General features: G+C 45.5%; 1 protein-coding gene and 1 long non-coding RNA gene across 2 annotated transcripts in view; one reads left to right on the top strand and one right to left on the bottom strand.

Moving 5' to 3' along the window:
• The window catches only part of TTC7A (tetratricopeptide repeat domain 7A), a 185,034-nt gene that overhangs the window by 79,118 nt on the left and 79,233 nt on the right, over positions 1-26,683 (bottom strand). Inside the window, exon 15 of the mRNA XM_083605066.1 lies at positions 15,486-15,646. Within this exon, the coding sequence (XP_083461192.1) occupies positions 15,486-15,646 (161 nt within the window). The remainder of the gene's footprint in view (positions 1-15,485; positions 15,647-26,683) is intronic.
• Positions 1,985-25,018, top strand: LOC310758931. The gene is made up of 3 exons (XR_014546107.1): positions 1,985-2,089; positions 3,332-3,534; positions 24,880-25,018. It is a non-coding gene; the product is annotated as an uncharacterized lncRNA (long non-coding RNA).

Raw genomic sequence — 26,683 nt, 5'->3', positions numbered from 1 at the left:
AGGGAGATGGAATTAGGCTGGCCTGCGCTCCTCCGCACAACAGCTTCTGCTGATGTGACACCCTTGCCACCCTCCTCGTTATTCTATTTCCTACGTGCCATTAGTCACGTAGGGAGAGCACTCAGCTGATAATAGTGCCTCGGAGCAGGCCATGCCAAAAGGCATTGCAAGCCCTTGTTTGTCAGCCATATTTTCCGCATTCCCAAGTAAGGGAAACAGCAGACACGGTTGAAACCCTCTTGTTTGTGTTGGAGAAGGTAACCCTTTCTTTCAGAATTTCATTAATCAGTGCAGCAATTGCCAGAGAGCTAAAAATGAAATCTTAGCAAGTCTACAGAGCTCTTCGCTGGCCTTATGGGATACCTAAGATGGATTCCCAACTGATGCAAAGAGATATTTCTCCCTCTCTCAGTTGCACAGAGGGAGCCACCTCACATTGAGTGTGACTGTTGATCTGTCTAACCCTAGGGTGGAGAAAGATAGCTCCTTTAACCAAATGTGGCCCTAGAAGACTCTTATCTGGCCCCAAGGATTCTTCCCAGATGATATAGTACATTCCAATTGCTACAAAATATTAAGTGGTCCTCCAATAAATTTCCACGCTGGAGTTCAGGAGTCACTGCTACAGATAAAACAATCTCTCAGAGCCTCATCACCAGTGCCGGATTTAGGTAAAGGTAAAGGGTAAAGGGACCCCTGACCATTAGGTCCAGTCGTGGCCGACTCTGGGGTTGCGGCGCTCATCTCGCTTTATTGGGCGAGGGAGCCGGTGTACAGCTTCCGGGTCATGTGGCCAGCATGACTAAGCTGCTTCTGGAGAACCAGAGCAGCACACGGAAACGCCGTTTACCTTCCCGCCGGAGCAGTACCTATTTATCTACTTGCACTGGCGTGCTTTCGAACTGCTAGGTTGGCAGGAGCAGGGACCGAGCAACGGGAGCTCACCCCGTCGTGGGGATTCGAACCGCCAACCTTCTGATCGGCAAGTCCTAGGCTCTGTGGTTTAACCCACAGCGCCACCCGTGTCACTTCCCGTGCCGGATTTACATATAAGCTAAACAAGGTATAGCTTAGGGCCCCACTCTCTTGGGTTCCCCCTCCCAAAAAAAAATTAAAGGGAAAAAACCTTGGATGTACATTTCCAAAATATAAGATAAAAAACAAATAAAATAAAACCTACATCCTAGCAACAGTGTTTTTCAGTGTATTTCAGTTGAACAGTTCAACAATTACTTTGATAAAATACATATTTTGTTACGTGCAAATGGCTTTAGATACCTATTAGGTCCATAAATTAGCATATAGCATATATTCAACACAAAAAACAGCAACAATTTGTTGTTGACAGCTAGACATATAAAGGGCCCCATTACCTTCAGTAGCTTAGGAGGGCCTCATCAAACCTAAATCCGGCCCTGCTCATCACATACTACATTTTCATAGTACACCTCTAAAATCATGAGGTGTGCATTTGGAATTAAATATATTTCTCATATGATACAGTTCCCTCTGCTAGGAAGGAGGAATTGGAAGGGGAAAACATGTGATTGCTTAAGATATAACTTTTGCAAGCAGCCCTCAAGATGCTTCAACTCCTCTCTTCATCTCCCCGTAACAAGGGGCATAATAATATTGGTCTATCCCTGTTTGTAAGGATTATTTTAGATAATGTATATGAAGTCCTCTGATCACCCACACACAAACAAATGCTAAGTGCTGCTACTGAATGCCAGAACAAAGCATTGCAGCAGCAAGAAGATTTGCTAGAAATCAGCTTGCAAAATTCAGTGGCATATATTCAAGCTGTAACATGAAGGCGACTGATAAGGATGAAGACTCCAGACACTGAAGCTATTCTCCTCGTTGGAAATATCTCTTCATTAGTCGGAAACTTTGTTTTGTTGCTATAGCTACTTTCATTGCAAGTGGCCTTGACTAAGGCAAGAGGTATTTGTTATATATATATATATATATAATTGTATGCAGTCTCAGCTGCAAAGAGCTGCACTTCAAGAACAGCGAGCTGTGCCTTCGGAGATGATTCATATGTACCTTACGTTTCCCATAAAAAGGGGGTGCAGAAGATGGGGTAAGCTTTTCATGCTGAATGCACTACACCTCTCGACATTCCAAAAATATAAACAGGGACACATTGTGTACTGATAGCATGGGTGGGAAAGCTTTTGCAGTCTGAACGCCACATGGCAGCATAGACAGTCTTCCAGAGGCCACACGGTGGGCAGAGCCAGAGGAAAAGTCGGTGGAGTAACAATGTTGACTCTTACTTTTGTACAGTAGACTACATTTTAGCCATGCAAGTCATAGGTTTCCATACATGCACATTTCTCCATCCTCCACAAGGGATGTGAAGCTGGTCCTGTGGGTTTCCGTGAGGCATGGTCAGAGTCCAGTCCGAAGTCGAGGGTGCAGTATTGAGGCCATCCGTCAAAGCTGAAGCTGGGTCCAAGGCAGGGAGTCGGGCGAGGTCAGGAGATCCGGCAGGACAGGGTGCAGGCAGGAACTGGCTACCAACAACGTTGCTCCCACAACCTGCGGCTGGGCTGATTGGCTTTTATCTGCCCCGAGGAATAGGGCGGCCCCGATCCACAGGTGACTTGCCTCTCCTGGCCTGGAGATGAGCACTCCTCCTGAGGGAACTTAGTTCCCTCCACCTCTCTGCCCTGAGCCTCTGCAGCTCAGGAGAGGCTGGAGAGTTACCGGACCCAGAGGCAACCTCAGCTTCCCCTGACGGGGCCGAGAGTGGAGCACCTGCAGGCAATGGGTCCTCCATCACCTCAGGAGCCAGAGCAGACTCAGCTGGAGCCTGCACCTGAGGATCCAGCACAGGTGAGGACCCTTCCAGCTCAAGCCCCAGCCCCGGCTCAGCTGGTTCTGGAGGCGGGGAATCCTGTGCAGGCTGGAATTCCTCAGGTTCAGCCTCCGAGTCCGAATCCCAGGCCATCACAGGGAGAGAAGTGAAGGACCACATTTCCCTTCTGAACCTTTTATTTATAACATCATTTTTGCATCAACACTCCCCGTTCCAAATAGGTTCGGCACAACATAGTGCCGTAGCATTCATGCAGGTACATTTGTGTTTTTATCTGCATATGCACCCGTTCACAATGAAGATGCTTCTGCACAGAGGCTGAATCTCTTAAGAAAGCTGGAACAAAGAATGTCAACTCTAACACCCAGGTGTGCATACTCTCCAGGCGATTACTTCATTCATAGCGCAATCCTCTTCAAGGTGGCCTTACGGTGCTTTGTATAGTGGTTTCAAGAGTTGTACTTTTTATTTTTATTTTTTTAAAAAAATCTTATGTTTTAGATAATGGAACAATACTGCCCAACATTTTCTGATGCAAAACCAGGACGTGTGTCCCGGGCGAGTCGTGTGACCCACGTTTCGCTCTCACCCAGGAAAAAACGATTTTGGGGGGCGCAAGAGCATGCAAGGCCATGGAACCCAAAATGGCTGCTGCGATCTGACGCTAAAACGGGATGTCCCACTTTTTCTGGGGCACTTGGAAGGTATGTTTTATATTATGATATAATTATGCTGGCAGGGATGCAGGTGGCGCTGTGGCCTCTTGGGCTTGCCAATCAGAAGGCTGACAGTTCGAATCCCCGTGATGGGGTGAGCTCCCGTTGCTCTGTCCCAGCTCCTGCCAACCTAGCAGTTCGAAAGCACGTCAAAGTGTAAGTAGATAAATAGGTACCGCTCCGGCGGGAAGGTAAACGGCATTTCTGTGCACTCTGATTTCCGTCACAGTGTTCTGTTGTGCCAGAAGCGGTTTAGTCATACTAGCCATATGACCCAGAAAGCTGTCTGCAGACAAATGCCGGCTTCCTCAGCCTGAAAGTGAGATGAGTGCCATAACCTCATAGTCGCCTTTGACTGGACATAACCGTCCAGGGGTCCGTTACCTTTACCTTCTTTTTAATTATTCTAGCATTACATTACTTGGAGAAAAGGTCATAGCTTGGTGGTAGAGCATCTGCTTTTCATGCAGAAGGTCCCTGGTTCCATCCCCAATGGCATCCCCTGGTAGAGCTGGGAATGTCCCCAGTCTGAAACCCTGGAAAGCTGCTGCCAGTCAGTGCGGACAGTACTGAGCTAGATGGACCTTTGGGCTGTCTCAGTATAAGGCCGTTTTGTATGTCTCTATGGTTCCCACTGGAACGCAGGTGGCGCTGTGGGTTAAACCACAGAGCCTAGGGCTTGCCGATCAGAAGGTCGGCGGTTTGATTCCCCGCGACAGGGTGAGCTCCCGTTGCTTGGTCCCTGCTCCTGCCAACCTAGCAGTTCGAAAGCACGTCAAAGTGCAAGTAGATAAATAGGTACCGCTCTGGGGGGAAGGTAAATGGTGTTTCCGTACACTGCTCTGGTTCGCCAGAAGCGGCTTAGTCATGCTGGCAACATGACCTGGAAGCTGTACGCCGGCTCCCTCAGCCAGCAAAGCGAGATGAGCGCCGCAACTCCAGAGTCGGTCACGACTGGACCTAATGGTCAGGGGTCCCCTTTACCTTTATGGTTCCCGCTGCTCTGTGTTTTTGCTGTCTTGTGCAAAATGCCCTGTGAATTGTTTGAATACTGTGGTACCTCGGGTTACATATGCTTCAGGTTACATACACTTTAGGTTACAGACTCCGCTAACCCAGAAATAGTACCTCGGGTTAAGAACTTTGCTTCAGGATGAGAACAGAAATCGTGCAGCGGCGGTGCAGCGGCAGCAGGAGGCCCCATTAGCTAAAGTGGTGCTTCAGGTTAAGAACAGTTTCAGGTTAAGAACGGACCTCCGGAACGAATTAAGTACTTAACCTGAGGTACCACTGTATGTCAAATGAGGCTTCCTCCCTACTCAGTGTGCTCAGGATTGCAGCTTAAGTGCGTTCGTGTGTCAAGAGGGTCGTGTACTTTAAGACAAATCCTCCCAAACAGATGCGATGCTAAAAGTAAAACAAATGGTCAGAATGCAGGAAAGAGCAAATCACTGGTCTCCAGTAGCAACATCATTTAAAATACTGTCATTCGCCAAACTTATATCAGTGTAAATGAGAGCAGATCCTTTATATTCTTCCAAAAACCTAGGTGGGATAAATGACTGTATGCCCTTTCATACATCCACTTATTTATGTATTCTCTCCAATGTCACTACCTACAGGAAATGCTGCCAGGGTGGAAGAGGGAGAAGTGAGGCGAATATCAAAGGAGGTAAACATGAGGAAGGCTATGGGCCCGGATGGGGTGGCTGGCAGGGTGCTAAGAGATTGTTCGGACCAACTGGCAGGAATCTTTATGAAGATTTTTAACCAGTCTCTGGCCCAAGCCACTGTTCCACCCTGTCTGAAATCCGCTACCATTATACCCCTGGCAAAAACATCAAAGATAGACAGTCTGAATGATTTTCGCCCTGTGGCGCTGACACCCATTATAATGAAATGTTTCGAAAAACTGGTGAGGAAGCGCATCTTATCTTGTCTGCCAGTGGGACTTGACCCTTACCAGTTTGCGTACAAGGCAAAGAGATCCACAGAGGATGCTGTGGCAATGGCTTTACATGCTGTCCTGACTCATTTGGAGAAGCAAGGGAACTACGCGAGACTGTTATTTGTAGACTTTAGTTCTGCATTTAATACTATTCTTCCGCATAGATTGGTGCCCAAATTATTAGACCTGGGACTTCCACCATGTTTGTGCAGGTGGATATTAGACTTTCTATCAAACCGTTCCCAAAGGGTCAGGTTGGGTTCCCACGTCTCTGCGGATCTCATCACGAATACGGGGACGCCGCAGGGGTGCGTGTTGAGCCCGCTTTTATACACGCTCTATACAGCTGACTGTGCCCCCAAATACCCCAGTAATAAGATCATTAAGGTCGCAGATGATACAACAGTGGTTGGTTTAATTACGGCTGGAGAGGGGGAGATGGCCTATAGGAAGGAAGTTGAGCAGTTGGGGGAGTGGTGCAGGAAAAACAACTTACTGCTTAACTTAAAGAAAACAAAAGAGATCATTGTGAACTTTAGGAAATGTAAATTGAATATTCAGCCACTTATTATTGAGGGGAAGTGTGTGGAACAGGTCTCAGTGTTTCAATTTCTGGGAATGGAGTTGAGAGACGACCTAACCTGGGGAGAGAACAGCAAAGACCTGGTGAAGAGAGCACAGCAGAGGTTATATTTTCTGAGAATCCTCCGGAAAAACAATCTCTCAAAGGACCTGTTGATGGCATTCTACCATTGCACTGTGGAGAGCGTACTAACTTATGGTCTGTGCGTGTGGTTTGGGAGCTGCACGGCCAGGGAAAAAACAATGCTATCCAGGGTTGTAAAGACTGCAGAGAGAATTATTGGGTGCACTCTTCCCACCTTAGATCAAATCTATGCTGCCAGGTGCCATAAGAAAGCGGCAGAGATAGCACATGATAGTACGCACCCCAGAAATGATCTCTTTCAGCTTCTGCCTTCTGGAAGAAGGTATAGGGTTATAAAGGCCAGGACTAGCCGCCTGAAAAACAGTTTCTACGCTAATGCAATTCTGGTTCTAAACGCAGCATAAGGGGTCTCTGTAGTATAGTGTTTTTTAAAATGGGGTTTTAGAGTTTTTTAGGGGGTTTTGAATGTTTTATATAGTTTTGTAGCAGTTTTATGTAGTTTTCTGGTAGTTTTCTGTAGTTTTAATGTAGTTTTATGTAGTTTTCAATTTCATTGTTCCGCAAGGGACAATGACAATAAAGATATCGTATCGTATCGTATCGTCTTGATGCTCCAAAGGAAGAACCATCAAATGGAAACAGCTTTGTAAACCATAATAAAGTAATGCAGGTGTTAACAGCTGACTCGGGACAAAGTGTTTCAGCTGGGATGCTGCCAGGGACTAGCGAGTTCTTTAATTCACTGCAGTAATGAAGCTATTGACCTCAGTGCCATATATCCAAACCTTACAACGGCAAAAGCCCATCAGAGGTTGAAAGGCTATTTTTTATGTTCACGTAGCTTTGGCACTACTGCCGTTTTCAAAAGTTCTGCTGAGCGATTAATGGGATTTATTGTTCTTTGTATAACATCCTTGCAAGAGCTGGTGTGGTGTAATGGGGAAAGAGCAGTTCAGATTGTTGCTGAGCCACGCAGCTCACTCCCAGGATATGATTAGGAGGTACATGCATGCCTGGATGGTGGTTAGAGCGTGTGGCTGAGAACGCCAAGGTTGCAGGTTTGATCCCCATATGGGACAACTGCGTATTCCTGCATTGCAGGGGGGTTGGACGAGATGAACCTCAGCGTCCCTTCCATCTCTACAATTCTATGATCCTATCTAGGATTCTATGAAGTCACTGCCTCTGCAAGCTGCTGTTGTTGTTGTTTAGTCGTTTAGTCGTGTCCGACTCTTCATGACCCCATGGACCAGAGCACGCCAGGCACTCCTGTCTTCCACTGCCTCCCGCAGTTTGGTCAGACTCATGTCTTCAAGAACACTGTCCAACCATCTCGTCCTCTGTCGTCCCCTTCTCCTTGTGCCCTCCATCTTTCCCAACATCAGGGTCTTTTCCAGGGAGTCTTCTCTTCTCATGAGGTGGCCAAAGTATTGGAGCCTCAGCTTCACGATCTGTCCTTCCAGTGAGCACTCAGGGCTGATTTCCTTAAGAATGGAGAGGTTTGATCTTCTTGCAGTGCATGGGACTCTCAAGAGTCTCCTCCAGCACCATAATTCAAAAGCATCAATTCTTCGGCGATCAGCCTTCTTGATGGTCCAGCTCTCACTTCCATACATCACAAGGTGATGTCTCTGCTTTTTAAGATGCTGTCTAGGTTTGCCATCGCCTTTCTCCCAAGGAGCAGGCGTCTTTTAATTTCGTGACTGTCACTATCTGCAGTGATCATGGAGCCCAAGAAAGTAAAATCTCTCACTGCCTCCGTTTTCCCCCCTTCTATTTGCCAGGAGGTGATGGGCCCAGTGGCCATGATCTTCGTTTTTTTGATGTTGAGTTTCAGACCATATTTTGCGCTCTCCTCTTTCACTCTCATTAAAAGTTTCTTTAATTCCTCCTTACTTTCTGCCATCAAGGTTGTGTCATCTGCATATCTGAGGTTGTATGAGATTCTATGAAGTCACTGCCTCTGCAAGCTAGGCAGGTCTGAATCTGGTCAGTGACTTGATGGGTGGCTACATGGCGGGTGGGGAAGAAAGCTGGAATACAAATGGAAGGGTGGGGGAAAATATTGACCCAGCCACTGTCTCTTGATTCAAACCTGCCACACAGTGTTGTAACAAGGATTTAAGACCATAGGAAACAAATTGTGTCAAAATTAAACGGAGTGCAAAGAGATAGTGGGATTCTGGGAAAATATCAATAACGAACTGAAAAAGATGTTTAGATTTTCATTTGGGGGGGGAAAAAACCCAGAATCCTTTCTCCTAGATGTCATGTCAGAGGAAATAAAAAGAACGGTCAGACCAGTATTTATGTATGCAACTACGGCAGCAAGGTTATTGATTGCCAAAAATTGGAAAAGCAACAGCGTCCCAACTAAAACGGACTGGTTATCTAAAATGATGGAATACTTCCATACTGCAGAACTAACAGGGAGGATAAGAGGAGATATGGTGCAAAAAGTGAATAAGGAGTGGGCTATCTTTAAGGAATACATCAAAATTTATGTGGAAAAAGTAGAATTTCTGACAGCTATTGAGTGAATCCAGAAAATGATTAGAGAGAAAGGAAAGGAAAGTCAAGATAGAAGAAGAGGTTAAAGAAATAATGAAATGCGTTTAAGCTAGTTGGAAAAATAAGGCAGCGTAACAAGAATGGCTGGAAGTCAAGTTACTTGGTGGGTGTCCATATGGGGCAGGTGTGTAGGTATGTTGATATGTACAGTATAGTTAGGTATTATATAGGTAATGTTGGTGTGTTTTATGTTATGAAAATAAGGTAGTGTGTTGTGTACGTGTATTGTGTAAATGTATATGTATGTGTTTTATATGTTAATAAAATTTAAATTAAAAGAAAAAGAAAAAAATTAAAGGTAGTGGGGGTTTTGTGAAGAGTAGGCAAATAATTATGTTTATTTGAGGGTAAGATTTAGGAGAACCAATTATGATTGATATCTAGGAACATGTATCCAAGCAAGTGGTAGGTCCTCTGCACGGAGAAGATGGAGAAACGTGATTGGGCGACAGAGAGAAGGTGGAACTTCTCGACGCCTGCTTTGCCCCTGACTTCTCCCAAAAGGAAAGCAGCGTCCAGCCAGGTGATAACAGAATAAACGATGCAAGGAGAGAGCTGCAGCCTAAGATAGGTAGCTACTATAAAAGAATTCAAATCTCCAGAGTTGGAAAGCCCAAGGGTCATCTAGTCCAACCCCCTGCAATGCAGGAATCTCAGCTGAAGTATCCATGGCAGATGCCCATCCAACCTCTGCTTAAAAACCTCCAAGGAAGGAGAGTCCGTCTCCTTTCATGGGAGTCTGTTCCACTGCTGAACAGCTTTCACTGGTGATGAACAATCTGTGCTCACAAGAGTCTCTCTCAGTAGCCACTTATTGTAACGGCCTTCTGAGACATTCTCGTTTTGAAAGCAGAGTACGCAATTTTAGCTGTTGTGTTTTGTTTTTTTGTTTTTTTTTGTGTGTGTGTAGAGTCAAGACTAGCAATTTCTGGCACAAGGGGATTAATTCTGGCAGGGCATTGAGAAGATGAACGCACCTGGTTTTGCCTGGTCCACTTGTGAGGTCAAGGTGTCATCAACTTCTGTTAGCTATTGCATGCATTTAGAAGTTGTCGTTCCATTAACCCATGTTAGCTGACGGTGTGGCTTATCACATCTTTCCTGCTGCTTCTATCTAACCAATATTTGCTGTTTTTGAAAAACTATTCTGCTTACTCTGGCTGGTGTTCTTATCCATTTTACTTGTGTGTTTTTGTATTGGTTTGACTGGATTACTTTTGCTGTAGGCTGCTACGGATGATATCGACAGGCACCATATACATTTAATTAACAAATAAAACAAGTTATCTCAATTAATCGTCAGCATTCACTGGTGTGCATCTGAAACATGTGTGTGAATTTATGCTCGCCAGCATTCACGTATGAACACCGACGTTCACTGAATCTCCCCTGCAAAGCATAATTGTTTGGGACATTTATTTATATTACTAATTCAGCCACGGAAACACATATATCTAAGGGTTTGTTTTGTTTTTTAAAGGCAAGACTCTGCGAGCCACATTATTAAGAAATTAAATCTTTAAAGTGTATGGATATGCAGTTAGGTAGGAGGAGGAAAATGTGCTATTCTGTAATATTTGAGATTAAGAAATTAAATCTTTAAAGTGTATGGATATGCAGTTAGGTAGGAGGAGGGAAATGTGCTATTCTGTAATATTTGAGAAGCAGCAGGTGCTTGTGTAATTAAAGGAAGGGTTGTAATGCACACTCACATGGGAGATAGGCTCAGGTTGCCCAAGGCATAAGTGGTGCAGAGTCCAGTTCACTGACATCACCCTCTATAAAGGGGCAAGAGGAACCAATGGCCAGCAAGATTCTCCTTTGGAAATTAACCTGGGGCTATAAAGCAACACCCATCTAAATATTGTCTTCCTTGTCAACCTGACTAAGCCAAGACTGGTTATCAGGGTCTATCTATCTATCTGTTGGTGCATAAGTCTCCTCCCTCCTAATTTTCATACAGTAACAGGGTCTTGTGAAATGTGCAGTGTGATCATAAGCTACCATGTTACTGAAATAACTAAAAAATTATCCTTCTGTTGAAAAGGTTACCCAGCTCTCCACAAGCAGCTGCTAATGTAAAATATAAAAGGTAATATGCTAATATAATATAATATAATATAATATAATATAATATAATAATGCTAATAATATAATAATGCTAATATAAAAGGATGCCACATAGAGGAGGGAGAAAGGTTGTTTTCTGCTGCTCCAGAGAAGCGGACACGGAGCAATGGATCCAAACTACAAGAAAGAAGATTCCACCTAAACATTAGGAAGAACTTCCTGACAGTAAGAGCTGTTCGACAGTGGAATTTGCTGCCAAGGAGTGTGGTGGAGTCTCCTTCTTTGGAGGTCTTTAAGCAGAGGCTTGACAACCATATGTCAGGAGTGCTCTGATGGTGTTTCCTGCTTGGCAGGGGGTTGGACTCGATGGCCCTTGTGGTCTCTTCCAACTCTATGATTCTATGATTCTATGATTCTAATGTCTCTACTCTGTTCATCGTGCTGGATAAATCTTATTACTACTAATACTACTACTATTGTTACTATTATTACTATTTATACCCCACCCATCTGGTTGGGTTTCCCCAGCCACTCTGGGTGCCTACCAACAGAATATTAAAAACACGATAAAACATCGAACCGTAAAAACTTCCCTAAACAGGGCTGCCTTCAGATGTCTTCTAAAGTCAGATAGTTGTTTATTTCTTTGACATCTGATGGGAGGGCGTTCCACAGGGCGGGCACCACTACCAAGAAGGCCCTCTGCCTGGTTCCCTGCAACCTCACTTATTGCAGTGAGGGAACCACCAAAAGGCCCTCGGCGCTGGACCTCAGTGTCCAGGCTGAATGATGGGGGTGGAGACGCTCCTTCAGGTATACTGGGCCAAGGCCGTTTAGGGCTTAAAGGTCAGCACCAGCACTTTGAATTGTGCTCAGAAACGTACTGGGAGCCAATGTAGGTCTTTCAGGACCGGTGTTATATGGTCTCGGCAGCTGCTCTGTAAAAGCCAGAAGAGCTTTCATTCTTGCTCAATACGCACTTAAACCCAATTGTCCAAAATAGGTTATCAGCAGTCAAAACTGCACTGCACATGCCTCGAGATGACATGTGTTTATATGCCTACGCGCTAGATGCCAAAATGTGTCAGCTCCTCACTCTGATATTTAGCTTCTAAGGGATCCTGGGGAAGGAGTTAAATGCAGAAGAACTTTAAACACTGTAATAAGGAATTCCTGAAAAGGTAAAATGAAGATAGTGCTTTGACAGGGATCTACCAACTCACCTAGTCAAGATGGCTTATATTTTACCTCCATTGTCAGTGGCAGGGTGCCTCTGAATAACAGTTGGTGGAGAACAAGTGCAGGAGAGGGTTATTGCACCCCTGCCCCACTTGTGAGCTTACCAGGGGCATCTGCTTACCACTATGGGCAACACAATTTGCTCTTTGGTCTGATTGAGCAAGACTCTGCTTAGGGACAGGAACCATAAACTCGGGGCTGTCCTTGGTAAATATTTGGAGGATATACTAATGCTATGACTATCAGTATGCCAATCTATCTCTTTCTGGACACAAATACACTCTGAAGGCTTCACTGCGGGGTGCACGTAACATTGCCGACCTTAAAACACAGTAGGCACACTGAGTCCAGATTGTGAAGAGTGATGGCATCGGTCACAGACCTTCTTTGGAAATGCAACTCAGATTCACCATTACCACAAAATGTTCCATTTATGAATGAGAAATTCTCTTGTTCAACATCTGCACCCATCCGTGCCACTGCCACTCAGGTGTAGGCAGTGTGAGATTTATGTATAAGCTAAACAAGCTATAGCTTCGGGCCCCACTCTCTTGGGGGCCCCCAAAAATATTAAAGGAAAAAAATCCTGGATGTACATTTCCAAAATATAAGATAAAAAACAATTACTTTGATAAAATATATATTTTGTTATGTGCAAATGGCTTTAGATACCTGTTAGGTCCATAAATTACCATATAGCATATATTCAACACAAAAAAACAGCGACAATTTGTTGTTGACAAAGGACAGCTGGACATATAAAGGGCCCCATTACCTTCAGTAGCTGAGGGCCTTATCAAACCTAAATCCGGCCCTGGGTGTAGGCCCCATGATCCTCCCTCTCCCAAGTTGCAAACTGTGTTTTCGGTTGCAGTTCTCATTAAATTGGCAGCTCAGACACAACCCAGGCCAAGTGAAGGAAAACTTTGAAACCTATTTCCCGACCTGTTTAAATACTGCTCCATAATCACCACATCAAACCTGCTTATCTTGTTGTGATAAATCATTCTGTGCCAATTTTGAGCTATTGTTTCCCTTCACGGCAGCCTGAGCAATAGGAGATTTAAATCTGGTTTGTAGCAAAGGCAAGGCTCAGTTTCAGGAAGTACGCATTGTTGTTTCGTAGCCAGAGACCTTGTAGCCTCTCTCCCCTGCACTTTTCCTGTGCTGGTTTCTGGCCCGCTGACTTTTCATTATTATCACTATGCGCATTTTAATTGGCTGCACTTTTGCAAACCATCCACCCTTGATTTATTCACACGAGCTCCTCAATCTCCCCAGCGTCACCACCGCTTTCAGGGGCTGAGCAAACATGCGCTAAGAGGCGCTTTAACTAAGTGTGTTCTCCTTCATGCAGAGCACATGTTGCAGTGGGGTCTAACAGGACACCCCCTCTCGGTTGCTGGGTGGGATTGTTTAAATGGCCAGAATTGTGATTGGCTATTCTGGGTTGTTGAGCAAATTATGATGTTGCCAATTTGTGGGATGGCTTGAGGGTTTTTATATACTTAGCATGCAGCATTTAACGTTCCCTTTTGCTGTGTGCATAGGATCACCCGCCCACCCTCCCTAAGTTAGGACTTGTGTGTCTGACCTTGCTATGCCTGTCATGGGGTCGTCTGCTTTTAGGGCAGGGGCCTGGTAGGAATTTTGTCCATTTGGCTGATTGGCTGGTGCCATTTGGTTTTTGCCTACTGCATAGCAAATTGTCACAACTTGTAAGGTTCCGGTTGGACATTGGTTGATACTGGTTGGTGGAGGGGTAAGGTCTGGCTGTGCCTGCCCCTCCAATGCTGATGCAAGGGAATTCCGTTAAAGGAATCCAGGGGCTCGCCATGCTTTTGTCCGAATCCCTGGTAAGGGGCTTGGGCCACGCAAGCCCCTGGGAGCATGCGGGGAGAGGTGAGGGTCTGGCACCCAGCTCCATCCTCTCCCCAAATGTTTTCCCTTACTGACTTTAGCAGGGTCGCGGAAGTCAGTTCTGTCCCTGGGTGGAGACAGATAGTCATAACCAATGCCTAAGCAACCACTCGCATTATGTATTTTAATAAAGTTGTGGCCAAAATTATGCCAAAAACCTTAAACAAAAATTCTGTGTGAATTGTGATTTATTTAGGGGGTGGCTTGGGGACCTCGACATGCAAATAGCTTTGAGAGGCGAAGTTCGGAACAGAGAATCACTATGGAAGAGGAATGCGTGACCTTCCCACCACCCACACTTCCTCTGTTTTATTACCTGCTACCCTTGTATTCTGCACTGAACTGCCCTGTGCTCCACCGCACTGCACTTCTGTGCTTTCATTGCAAGCTCCCAGGAAAGAGTTTACTCTCCAAGGCACCATGTCAATGTTTTAGATATGCAGTAAACAGATATGCACCAAACACATATGAACAGATATGTGGAGCCCAAGGAGTTGCCTAATACAGAATCAGCTCAGAAAAGCAGAGCACCCGGAAATTTAGCAGTTAGCTCTCTCCAAAATCTAACACAAAGGCTCTTCCTAGCTCTGCTACTTGAGGTCCTTTTACTGGAGTTGCTGAAGACAGAGTCTTGGATCCTGCAAGAAAAGTCCTGCTGGCTCAGACTGAAGCTTAGCATTCTGTTCCCACAGGGGCCAACCAGATACCTATGGGAAGTCTCAAAGGAGGACTAAGGGCAACGGCACCCTCCCCACTCATGTCCCCCAAAAACTGGCATTCAGAAAAATACTGCCTGTAGAGCATGAAACTCTTAATCTCAAGGTCGCGGGTTTGAGTCCCACGCTGGGCAAAAGATTCCAGGGGGTTGGATTAGATCAGGGGTAGTCAACCTTTTTATACCTACCGCCCACTAATGCATCTTTCTTGATGGTAAAATTTCCTTACCGCCCACCAGTTCTCGATGGAAGGAGGATTCAACTTGTGTCGTACCGCCCACTTAGAATCCTGAAACACCCACTAGTGGGCTGTAGGGATCAGGTTGACAACCCCTGGTCTAGACAGTACTCCAGTTCTAGGGTTATGAATGAGAGAGAGAGAAATGTCTCTGTATCAACTTTAAGCACACAGTGCACAAGCTTATACACTTCTATTACGTCCGCCCTTTCTCGACTTTCTTTTTCCAAAAGTCCCAAATTCTGCAACCTTTCGCCGCCATACAAACAAAATATGCCCTACAACACCCAAACTTGTATCTTTGCCCAGATGTCCATACTTATATATATTCTTAGTGCCAACGAAAGATGCATCCCCCTAGATGTACAAATACTTTTGACCAGGGTTTCCCAAACTTGTGTCTCCAGCTGGTTTTGGGCTACAATGCCCATCATCTCTGACTGCTGGTCTTGCCAGCTAGGGATGGTACGAGTTATAGTCCAACAACAGCTGGAGACCAATTTTGGAAAACCCTGCTTTAGACTCCTTAATACTATAAGACATTGCATACGTTCTCTTAACGTTGCTTACTTAAAGCAGTCTGGATATTCTGCCAGGGCCATGTTGATGACATCCAACGCATGTTGGTGGTGCTTTTGCGCTGAAAAAAGGAGGGCCAGCAAATGAAGGGAATTCATATCATCCTTGCACAGTTTCAGAGCTTCCTGGAGCTGTTCTATCGCATCGCAAATCTGGAAAATAAAAAAGGATTTCTCTCATTTAATCCTGCTTTCAGTTCTGTTCAAGTTCATTTGTTTTGGTCCTTGAGCGTAACAAAAGCAGAACACACAGACAAAAGACGCACTAGAGGCAATATTAATAAAACTCATCAGCATGAAATAAAACCAACTCAATTGCAAGGCTAGAGTATAAAAGACATCTTACAGATGCAAGTTACAAAAGAGCACACCAACAATCCAGCTCATAATTAAATAATTCTCAGCCATCCATGTCCAGGCTATAATCTAGAATGCACGAAGGATAGAAAGGCAGTTGCAACCTTGGCCAAATTTAAAAGTGCCGGTAATGGCTTTTAAGCCCTAAATCAGAGCTAGGGAGCCTGTGTCTCTCCAGATATTGCTGGACTCCAGCTCCCATCATTCCTGACTGTACAGTGGTACCTCGGGTTACATACCCTTCAAGTTACATACGCTTCAGGTTACAGATTCCGCTAACCCAGAAATATTACCTCGGGTTAAGAACTTTGCTTCAGGATGAGAACAGAAATCGTGCTCCGGCGGCGCGGCGGCAGCGGGAGGCCCCATTAGCTAAAGTGGTGCTTCAGGTTAAGAACAGTTTCAGGTTAAGAACGGGCCTGCAGAACGAATTAAGTACCGGTACTTAACCCGAGGTACCACTGTACTCTAGTTGGTGTTGGCTAGGGCTGGTGGGAGTTAAGAGCTCAACATCTGGGAGCCCCACATCTGCCAGTCGATGGATGACTTTTAACCATATGAATCTGTTCAGCCAAAGAATACCCCCATCTCTCTCCTCACCCTCTCCTTTCCCCAACTGCAAGATGTCTATGACAAAAGTGTCTCTCCCCACATGTAAATGAACTGTGGAAAAAAACCATGAATTGAAAATGGAGTAGATGTACCTTTCCCTGTCTATCTGTTTGCTTTGTAACACATAAACCTTAATAAAAACTAATTAAAACAAACAACAACACACCATATGAATTTGTTCAGGCCTTAAGATTGTCTTTGAAGGTTTATAAATCTATCACCTGTCTATACATGGGCACTGATGATGACAGCGCCTTTTTGGTAGTGGCCTCATGTATTTGGAACTGCATCCCAAGGGATCCATCAGTACAGGTTTTTAAGCATGCGCCGAAACCCCCTCTCTTTCAGGCCGTATTTCACTGAGACAGTGGGTTGAATTTTGGAACGGCTGCCTTTAAATTGCTTCCATGAATTTCATACTGCCATCTTCCAAAAGGTTTTAAACTGCTGACTAGACCATAATGTGCCTTTTGTAGTTTTTCCTGTATGCGTGTGCTATACAAGTCACACAGCGTGAGGGCTTTGCCCTAGAGGAGGCAGCCAGAATGTCTTTAGAATTAAGTTTCCAGAGAGTGGAAGCCTTGACATCGGTAATGAATACAAAAGCCACTTTCAAGTCTATGTGGCTTGACATTTTATCTTTATGCCTCCTTACGGAAATTCTCCCAGGAAATCTTCCCCATTTGTTATTGATAGCAGATCTCGAGTCACCTTTAAGATGATCCTCTGGAAAGGGCACAAGGGTCTTTATGAGCTCAAAAGAGCATCTCAGGGATACAGCAGTAGAGCTATTTAGGTTTGAAAAACTTGTGGCTACAGATTGGACATTAATGGGTTCTCTTTCATTTTCCTACACAGAAGAGCTCTTCACATAGGAAAAGGTTAATGAGCAAAATGGCCCTTTAAAGTGAAAGAACAGAAATACCAAATACAGCAAGGCACTTGTAGGCTGCACTGTCCAGGATTTTTCCTGCCATCAAGAAGGCTATAGACTCTCTTAGAACTAAGGCCAATGGGGAAGGTCTGTAGCTCAGTGGTAGAGCATTTGTTTTGCATGCAGAAGGTTCCAGGTTCAAGCCCCAGCATCTCCAGCATCCTCGCACATTAGACAGCGGCTGCCAGTACAGTGGACGCTCGGGTTGCGAACGTGATCCGTGCGGGAAGCATGTTCACAACCCGCAGCGTCCGCAACCTGCAGCTCCGCGTCTGCACACGCGCAGGTCGCGATTCAGTGATTCTGCGCATGAGCAAAGCGCGATTTAGCGCTTCTGCACATGCGCCGAAACCCAGAAGTAACCCGTTCTGGTACTTCTGGGTTCGGCGTGGTGCGCAACCCGAAATCGCGCAACCCAAAGCGTCTGTAACCCAAGGTATGACTGTACTGTGCTGGATGGTCTGACTCAGTATAAAGCAGCTTCTAGTATTCCTTTCCCCACCCCCTCAAAAATAGGTATTAAAGTTTTCACAATATAATAAAATTATATCTAGAAGAAATGAAATAAAAAGAAAGAAACAAACAAACAAAAGAAAAGAGAGGAAGGCAAAGGAAGGTAGAAAAGAGAGCAGAAAAACAACAGAAATAATAAAACAAATAGGCTTCCAATATTTTAGGGCTGCCATATGTCTTGGATTTCCTGGACCCATCCAGGAATCGGGCTGCAAAAATGGTGTCTGGGTGGATTTTTGCTAAATTGGCAAGTAGGGAGATTTTGTTTTCTAACCCCCCCCCCCCAAATCCCAAAAACTTAAGTTTTGAGGGGAGATTTTGCCAAAACAAAAGCAAAAAACAAACAAACCCTGCTTTGTCTGGATTTTAAATTTTGGGAATATGGCAACCCTAAATATTTCTAAAGCTGGGCTCAAAGATCCCCTTCCCTATCTGGCCAACTCATTTGCAGTTATTATAATTAAATTTATATACAGTGGTACCTCAGGTTACAAACACCTCAGGTTACAAACACTTCGGGTTACAGACTCCGCTAACCCGGAAGTAGTACCTCGGGTTAAGAACTTTACCTCAGGATAAGAACAGAAATCGTGCGCCAGCGGTGTGGCGGGAGGCCCCATTAGTTAAAGTGGTACCTCAGGTTAAGAACACTTTCAGGTTAAGAACGGACCTCCGGAACGAATTAAGTTCTTAACCCAAGGTACCACTGTACTGCCTTTCATCAAAAGACTAAAGAGCAGTTTACAACACGGAGCACGATTTTCAGTGCACACCATCGTATCTATATTACATCATAATCTCCCAGTCTCTCACTTCCCCGCCATCTTTCTGCTGCTTCCATGTGGACATTGTCTTTGGCTCCCAATAGCATCCCAGAAGCGGAGACGCCAGGGTGCTTATTCCCAGCAGTTTCTCTCCCTTGAGGTGACACTCACCAGATAAGGAGGAAGGCAGAACAGAGGCTAGAAGGCCCTTCAGTCCTGGCAACTCCACCATAGGGGCAAGACCTGCTGGAAAGTGTTGCTGAGTTGTATGCCATTTCCTTGAATAAAGAGTTAACTTCATTGACAAGGGAGCCTTGCGTCTTTCATGCTATACCTGCATCCATCTCCAGCCCTGAAACTGGGCCAAGTTTAAGGTGTTGGGCCCTAGACAGCTCAGGACCCGAGCACTTGAGAGACTGCTTTCTTTCTTATATATCTGGCAATCTGTCGGAAAGTTGCTGCTCCAAAGATCTCAGAAGCCCACTGTGGTAATTTGCCTTGGGGCTTTGAGTGTGGCTGCTCCTGTTCTGTGGAAGTGCATTCCTGTTGAGATAACACAGGCACACACTATCTGCGCTTCCTGGAAACAACTGATTTTTTTATTATTATTATTCTGACAGGCTTTACCAACTGGATAAACGAGTCTTTGCGACGAGGGTCTATTTTGTACCGTTTTAGTTTCGTTTTAAATCAGTAGTTCCCAAACTTTTGGGGGCCACTGCTGCCCCCTTGGTTCCATAAACTTATCCCCAATGCCGCCTACCCTATAAAAAGCATTTTTCAGAATAGCGGTTTCCATGACCCACTAAGGAAGGCATTCAAGGCAGTAATAATTATATTGCACATCTATTCAAAAGTCAATTAGAACCATTTAGTTGAATTAACTGCACAAAATGGATGAACTTGATCAAGGGATACCATCTTTCCAAAGTCTAGTTTTTATTTACACCCCCAGAAACCTCTGCCACCCCCTCACCTCTTGGTGCCCCCTGAGGTAATCCCACTGCCCCCTAAGGGGTAGTACCACCCATTTTTGGAACCTCTGTTTTAAATGTATCTAGCTGGTTGTTGTTGTTTTGCTAACTGTGGGTTGCTGGGGGGTTTTGGGGTTGTTCTTTTTTTGCTGTTTTTATTTTAATTAAGGAATTGATGATAATAATAGTAAAGAAGACAAAGAATATCAGCACTCCCCCCCACTGGCCTCATTTCACTTTTAATTGAGCACCAGCGGACAAACAAACACACGAGGAATCAAAAGAGCTTTACGTCAGTAGAACCCAGCTTTCCGTTGGATTACTGGAAGTGCTAACGAGAACCATCTGAAAATAGACACAGGGAAATTTTTTGAGGTGCATTTCCAAAACAATAAAAATAACTGTTTTTTCGCCCTATAGGATGCACCTAGTTTTTTTGGGGGGGGAAGAAAAAAAAATTATTTCCCCCCCAGGCACGGGGCTGGCGCGGGGGAAGCCCGAGCTTCCCCTGACCCCAGCCCCCAGAACAGCCTGCTATCCGCAAGCCTAGGGAGCCGCACCGGTCTCCCCAGGCTTGCAGAGAGCGCCGGGCTCCTGAGGGTTGCGCAGAGCTGCGTGGAGCCCGGGAGCGCAGGCAGCTCTGCGCAACCCTTCGGAGCCCGGCGCGGCTTTGCGCACCGACCCCTCTCGCTCTCCAGGCTTCAGCGAAAGCCTATATTCGCCCCATAGGAAGCACACACATTTCCCCTTCATTTTTGGAGGGGGAAAAGTGTGTCCTACAGGGCGAAAAATACGGTAATCGGGTTGCTAGAGAAATGGACTCTGGGCTGCCAGACTGGGTTTCAACACAGGATTGCTTGGAAAGGCACAGGTGAATGGCAAGCAATGCAGGTTGTACCACCCTCATTTTTATTCCCCTAAACCATGGGTAGGCAAACTAAGGCCTGGGGGCCGGATCCTGCCCAATCGCCTTTTAAATCCGGCCCGTGGACAGTTCGGGAATCAGCGTGTTTTTACATGAGTAGAATGTGTCCTTTTATTTAAAATGCATCTCTGGGTTATTTGGGGGGCATAGGAATTTGTTCATTCCTCCCCCCCAAAAAAAATATAGTCCGGCCCTCGACAAGGTCTGAGGGACAGTGGATTGGCCCCCTGCTGAAAAAGTTTGCTGACCCCTGCCCTACATTATGGAGACGCAATAGTGGGAAGTGCTGTTCCTGATGGATTTCTCCCATTTATGCAGCCATTAGAGGGATAAATGTAATGCCAGGAAAAGGGTGGCAGATCAAATCCCCACTAAACTCTCAGCCTCAGTTCCTTCTTTGTGAAATGGGGCTGGCACTGCCTTGCTGTGCAGGGCCTGGCGAAGACTGCCAGGTTTGCAAAAGAGGCTGGATGCACTTGCCATGCAAATAATCAAGAGCAGCATGCAGAGTGCAATTTTGCAAGAACAGGCGCCTGACCGATATCCTTGGGAGCTTTAAGCCGCCGCATAAGCTGCGTGGGCGTAGAGGTGCTCCTGTTAATATTTATTGCTGCTTGTGCAAACTCCCTGAGATAAAAACCTTCAGCTCACTGCTTCAATATTTCAAGGCCTTTAGAAAAGCTGGCAAAGGAAACGTAGCAGTTTCTTTTGGCAGGGCACCTATCGGCCCCAGATATTGCCAAGTTTGTGGGGGCGGGGGGAGGCAGGGATGAGATGATGGAGCTCAGCAAGGCTGGCGGTGGGGGAGCAGAAGCAGATCTATGAAAGGGAGCAACAAGAAGCAAAGTCCTTTTGCCACTAAACCAGGGAGTAATCTAGAACCAGAAGTTCTTCTAGAGGTGAGAACTGTTCGAGGAGTTTTGTTTGCTGCACTCCCCCACCCTTCCTTGCCTAGAACCTGGTGGGGGAATCGCTGCCTGATAACTCTTGGAACCCACAGCAGACTAGAGTCCCAACACCTCCATTTCTAGAAGGCTTAATGCATGGGTAGGCAAACTAAGGCCCAGGGGCCGGATCTGGCCCAATTGCCTTCTAAGTCCGGCCCGTGGAATCAGCGTGTTTTTACATGAGTAGAATGTGTCCTTTTATTTAAAATGCATCTCTGGGTTATTTGTGGGGCCTGCCTGGTGTTTTTACATGAGTAGAATGTGTGCTTTTATTTACAATGCATCTCTGGGTTATTTGTGGGGCATAGGAATTCGTTCATTTCTTCAAAATATAGTCCAGCCCCCCACAAGGTCTGAGGGACAGTGGACCGGCCCATGGCTAAAAAAATTGCTGACCCCTGGCTTAATGTGTGATAAACCTGATAAAGATCTACCCAAACAGGAAGCCCTGGATGACAAGGGAGGTCCAGGGGTTGCTAAAGGCAAGAAATACTGATTTCAGAAGTGGAAATAAGTCGCTGTACAGCTTAGCTAGAGCGGATCTAAAGAGAGGTATCCGTGTAGCAAAGGAGGCGTATAGACAGCGGCTGGAGAATCATCTACAAAGTAACAACACCAGGCAGGTGTGGCAAGGTGTACAAGAATTAACAGGGTATAAATCCAAGGATTCCCTGGCAGACGAGGGAGGGGCATCCCTCGCAGAGGATTTGAATGCCTTTTTTGCCCGTTTTGAAGTAACATCTGCAGCAACACCTGCTGAGGCTTTACCACCACCACCACCACTCCCTGGGAAGGCTTTGCCATCATCACTACCATCACCATCATCAGTACAAAGGAATGTAGCAGTCTCTGTGGAAAAAGAAGAGATGAGGAAGGTGTTGAAGGGAATCAACCCAAGGAAGGCCACAGGGCCAGATGGGGTAGCTGGAAGGGTATTGAGTGACTGTGCAGATCAACTAGCAGGAGTTTTCACTGGGATTTTAAATCGATCCCTAGCCCAGGCTATTGTTCCATCCTGCCTAAAGTCCTCTATTATCGTTCCAATAGCAAAAAAACCTAACCCAGAAGATCTGAATGACTTTCGTCCAGTAGCACTCACACCTATAATCATGAAGTGCTTTGAAAAGCTGGTACGAAATCATGTCATTGCCTGCCTACCAGAGGGACTGGACACATTCCAATTTGCTTATAAAACGAAAAGATCGACAGAGGACGCTGTGGCGATTGCCCTCCATGCTGTCCTTGCACATTTGGAGCAGCGGGGGGGGGGGGGGTTATGCCAGACTGCTTTTTTTAGATTTCAGCTCGGCATTTAATACCATTCTACCACAACGTCTGATGTCTAAACTGGAAGATCTGGGGCTTCCGTTATCACTTTGTGGGTGGATACTGGACTTTTTGTCAGACCGCTCCCAGAGGGTTCGGTTGGGCCCTTATACCTCTAAAATGCTTAAGACTAACATAGGAACACCACAGGGATGCGTACTCAGTCCGCTCCTTTATATTCTCTACACGTACGATTGTGTCGCTGCTCACCCTAGTAATAGGGTTGTCAAATTTGCAGATGACACAACCGTGATTGGGCTCATCCCTGAAAGGGAGGGTGAAACGGACTATAGAGATGAGGTGGAGCGGCTGACAGAGTGGTGCAGAGCTAACAACTTGCTCATAAATACAAGGAAGACAAAGGAGCTTGTGGTGGACTTCAGGAGACAGAAGAGCAATATCCAGCCACTTTTGATTGATGGGGTCTGTGTGGAGAGGGTAACAACGTTCAGATTTTTGGGCATTGAATTACAAGAGGATCTGTCCTGGAGTGTCAACACAAGGGGGCTTGTGAAGAAGGCGCAGCAGAGACTGTACTTTTTGAGAATTCTAAGGAAAAACCATCTTCCGCAGAAACTGCTGCTTGCCTTCTATCACTGTGCCATTGAGAGCGTGCTCACTTATGGCTTATGTGTGTGGTACGGAAGCTGTACTACCCAGGACAGGATGGGGTTGTGCAGAGTTGTTAAGGCAGCAGAGAGCATTGTTGGCTGCCCACTTTCCACCTTAGAGCAGATTTATGCCACAAGGTGCCATAGGAAGGCACTGGACATAGTAAAAGATCCATCGCATCCTGGTCACTGTCTCTTCGAGCTCCTGCCATCGGGACGGAGATACAGGACGATGAAGACAAGAACGAGCCGTCTTAAGAACAGCTTCTTCTCCAGAGCGATCTCAGCCCTGAATGGGAAGCCTGGACTTTGAAAGTCATCTAATCTTCCTTGCTGTACTATACTGTATTGTTTTAATTAGTGTTTTTATGGAGCAGTCAAGTAATTTCGTTGTCCCTGAGAGGGGGCAATGACAATAAAGATGATATTATTATTATTATTATTATTATTATTATTATTATTATTATTATTATTGTTATTGTTATTATTATTATTAAACCTGCCACTCTTAGCAAGGCTCAATGAATTGCTGGCTGTGGACTCACACAGCTTGCCCAGGAAATCAAAGTTGGCCTGATGAATCCAGGTGACCAACCACAACACTTTGGCATGTTGGAACTTAGAATTGTAGAGTTGGAAGTGACCGCGAGGATCATCTAGTCCAACCCCCTGCAATGCACGAGTCTTTCGCCCAGTGTGGGGCTCACAACCCTGACATTAAGAATCTCATGCTCCAAGGACTGAGCTATCCCTCTTTGGTGGTGGTTGTTCTGAACGTCTCTGGAGAGGCCTGGAAAACCCAACCACAGAAACATCATGTGACAAAAATGTCACATTTTCTCCCAAATCCAGGTGGTCAATGCAGCCAGAGCACTGCCAGCTACTGAGTTAGGAAGTAAATAAGGTACACCTTGTGGGGTGCATATGGAGACAGATATATATTATTATTATTTATTAAATTTGTATTGAGTTGCTATGATAGGGGGCTTGTTCACATATGTTGGCTTAGTCTCTCGTTACCCAAAGTTTGATCACTCTCGACCAGCCTATACATGACATAAAATGTGTCTTTGCATTTTTATGTGTATATTGGATTTTTTAAAAAAAAATATAGCAGCTGCTTTTGTTTGGTGGGCCAGTCCGGATCAGGACCATGGGATGGAGGAAGATGGGTTTAATCCTCTCTCCCTAGTGTTGCTTGCCAAACAAAAGTTGTCCCCCACAAAAGCATTTAATTACCCTAGGTGGGAAGCTGCTACTGATGATTTTCATTAGGTGTGTGTGTGTGTGTGTGTGTGTGTGTGTGTGTGTGTGTAAGGTTAACACATACATCATGGTCCTAATCTAGATTGGGGAACCTGTGACCGCTATTTAAAAGCAGAGGGAGGAATTCAACATCACACTCTTTTGATCATTAAATCAGCGCAAGGACTTTAGCTTTCTAGACACAGAAGTTTTTCTTCTACTCCCCCAATGTGCTGTTCCCGGGGTTCGCCTGGTCACCCCACCAAAAAAAAGATGATTGTGGGTGCATGGAGGAGAAGGAGAAGGGATGAAAGCCAGGCTTCTGCTGAAGGGACTCATTCGCATTATTAGACTCAATGTATAAATATGAAGATGCATTTAACAGAGCATGTCATTCGGCCCTCACAGATGAATGGACGCACTCACTGTTTGAGAAGTCACTGTGTGATGTGACAGCTTTATATGTGGCGGCTCATTCACACACACAATTTTCACTTGATGCCACAGCATGTGTGATCCAGCAGCAGAAGGCTGCTGTACAACAAGAAAATCCCTTGGGTGGGTGGTGCAGAGGGAGGGAGGGGAGAATCATCTTTAATGGAATATATAGATCTAGAGTGTTGCTTTACTGCAGGGTTTGCTTTGATAATACCGTACATCTGCAGAACAAATGCAGCTGAACAGCTTCTTCCCCCACCCCTTGCTATTCCTGTGCACAGAAATATGAACACTGAAAAGCCATTTCACAGTGGTTTTCCTACACTGGTTTGGTTGAGTTCATCAATATAGTTCTCCAACATTGCCAATTTAAAAGAAATTGTGCTTGCCTTTTCCTCTGTGTGCGCTAAATGAGGAGGATCCATGATTAGGAAATGCTGGCTTCCACATTACTAGTAATATCCAAAGGCAACATGATGACCAAGTCCAACAATGCGATGTCAATGGCACTGTGGGTTAAACCACAGAGCCTAGGACTTGCCAATCAGAAGGTCGGCTGTTTGAATCCCTGCGACGGGGTGAGCTCCCGTTGCTCGGTCCCTGCTCCTGCCAACATAGCAGTTCGAAAGCACGTCAAAGTGCAAGTAAATAAATAGGTACCGCTCCTGCGGGAAGGTAAACGGCGTCTCCGTGCACTGCTCTGGTTCGCCAGAAGTGGCTTAGTCATGCTGGCCACATGACCCGGAAGCTGTCCGCTGGCTCCTTCGGCCAATAAAGCGAGATGAGCGCCGCAACCCCAGAGTCGGCCACAACTGGACCTAATGGTCAGGGGTCCCTTTACCTTTACCTTACAGAACATTGAACAACATGAAATATATGAAATATGCACTCTACAAAACCAAATAAACAGAAATCTTCTAAATCTCTGAAAGTCACAAAATATGCACTCTAGATGGGTTCCCTTGAAAACATAGAACCAAATAAACATATTACTACACATGGCTTGCTGAACTCTGGATTAGACTACTGCAATGTGTTGTAAGCAGGGCTGCTCTTGAAGGCTAATCGGAGAGTAAAGTTGCTGCAAAATACAATGGAATAGGTATTGACTCATATCTGCCATACAGACCTGTCCGTAGGTGCTTTTGTTTGCTCCCAACTGGTTTCCAAGCACAATCAAAAGTGTTGCACTTGCTCCCATATGAATCTGCCGAATTCTCCCCAGACCACACCTCCTTCCTAGACCAGGTTCCTCACCGACTCAGCTCTGTGCTCTCCTCATCTGCTTTGGCAGACCCTCCAAGTGTCCCTATTTTTCAGGGAGAGTCTCGGATTTACAGAAGCTGTCCTGGTTTCTGATTTGATCCCGGAATGTCCCTACTTTCATGGGGCAAATGTTGGGAGAGAAAGGAATAGGGTGTCTCTATTTTCGTCAGAGAAATGCTGGAGGTCATGTTTGATAATGCCTTTTCCTTGGAAAGAGGAAGATGCGTGCAGGAACCTCTACTTCTTGCAAGGCTGAAATGTAGCCCATTTCCCCACCA

This window comes from Podarcis filfolensis (genome assembly GCF_964270895.1).
Source record: "Podarcis filfolensis genome assembly, chromosome: 3".
Lineage (NCBI taxonomy): Eukaryota > Metazoa > Chordata > Lepidosauria > Squamata > Lacertidae > Podarcis > Podarcis filfolensis.
This window is presented reverse-complemented; position numbering and strand designations above follow the sequence as displayed.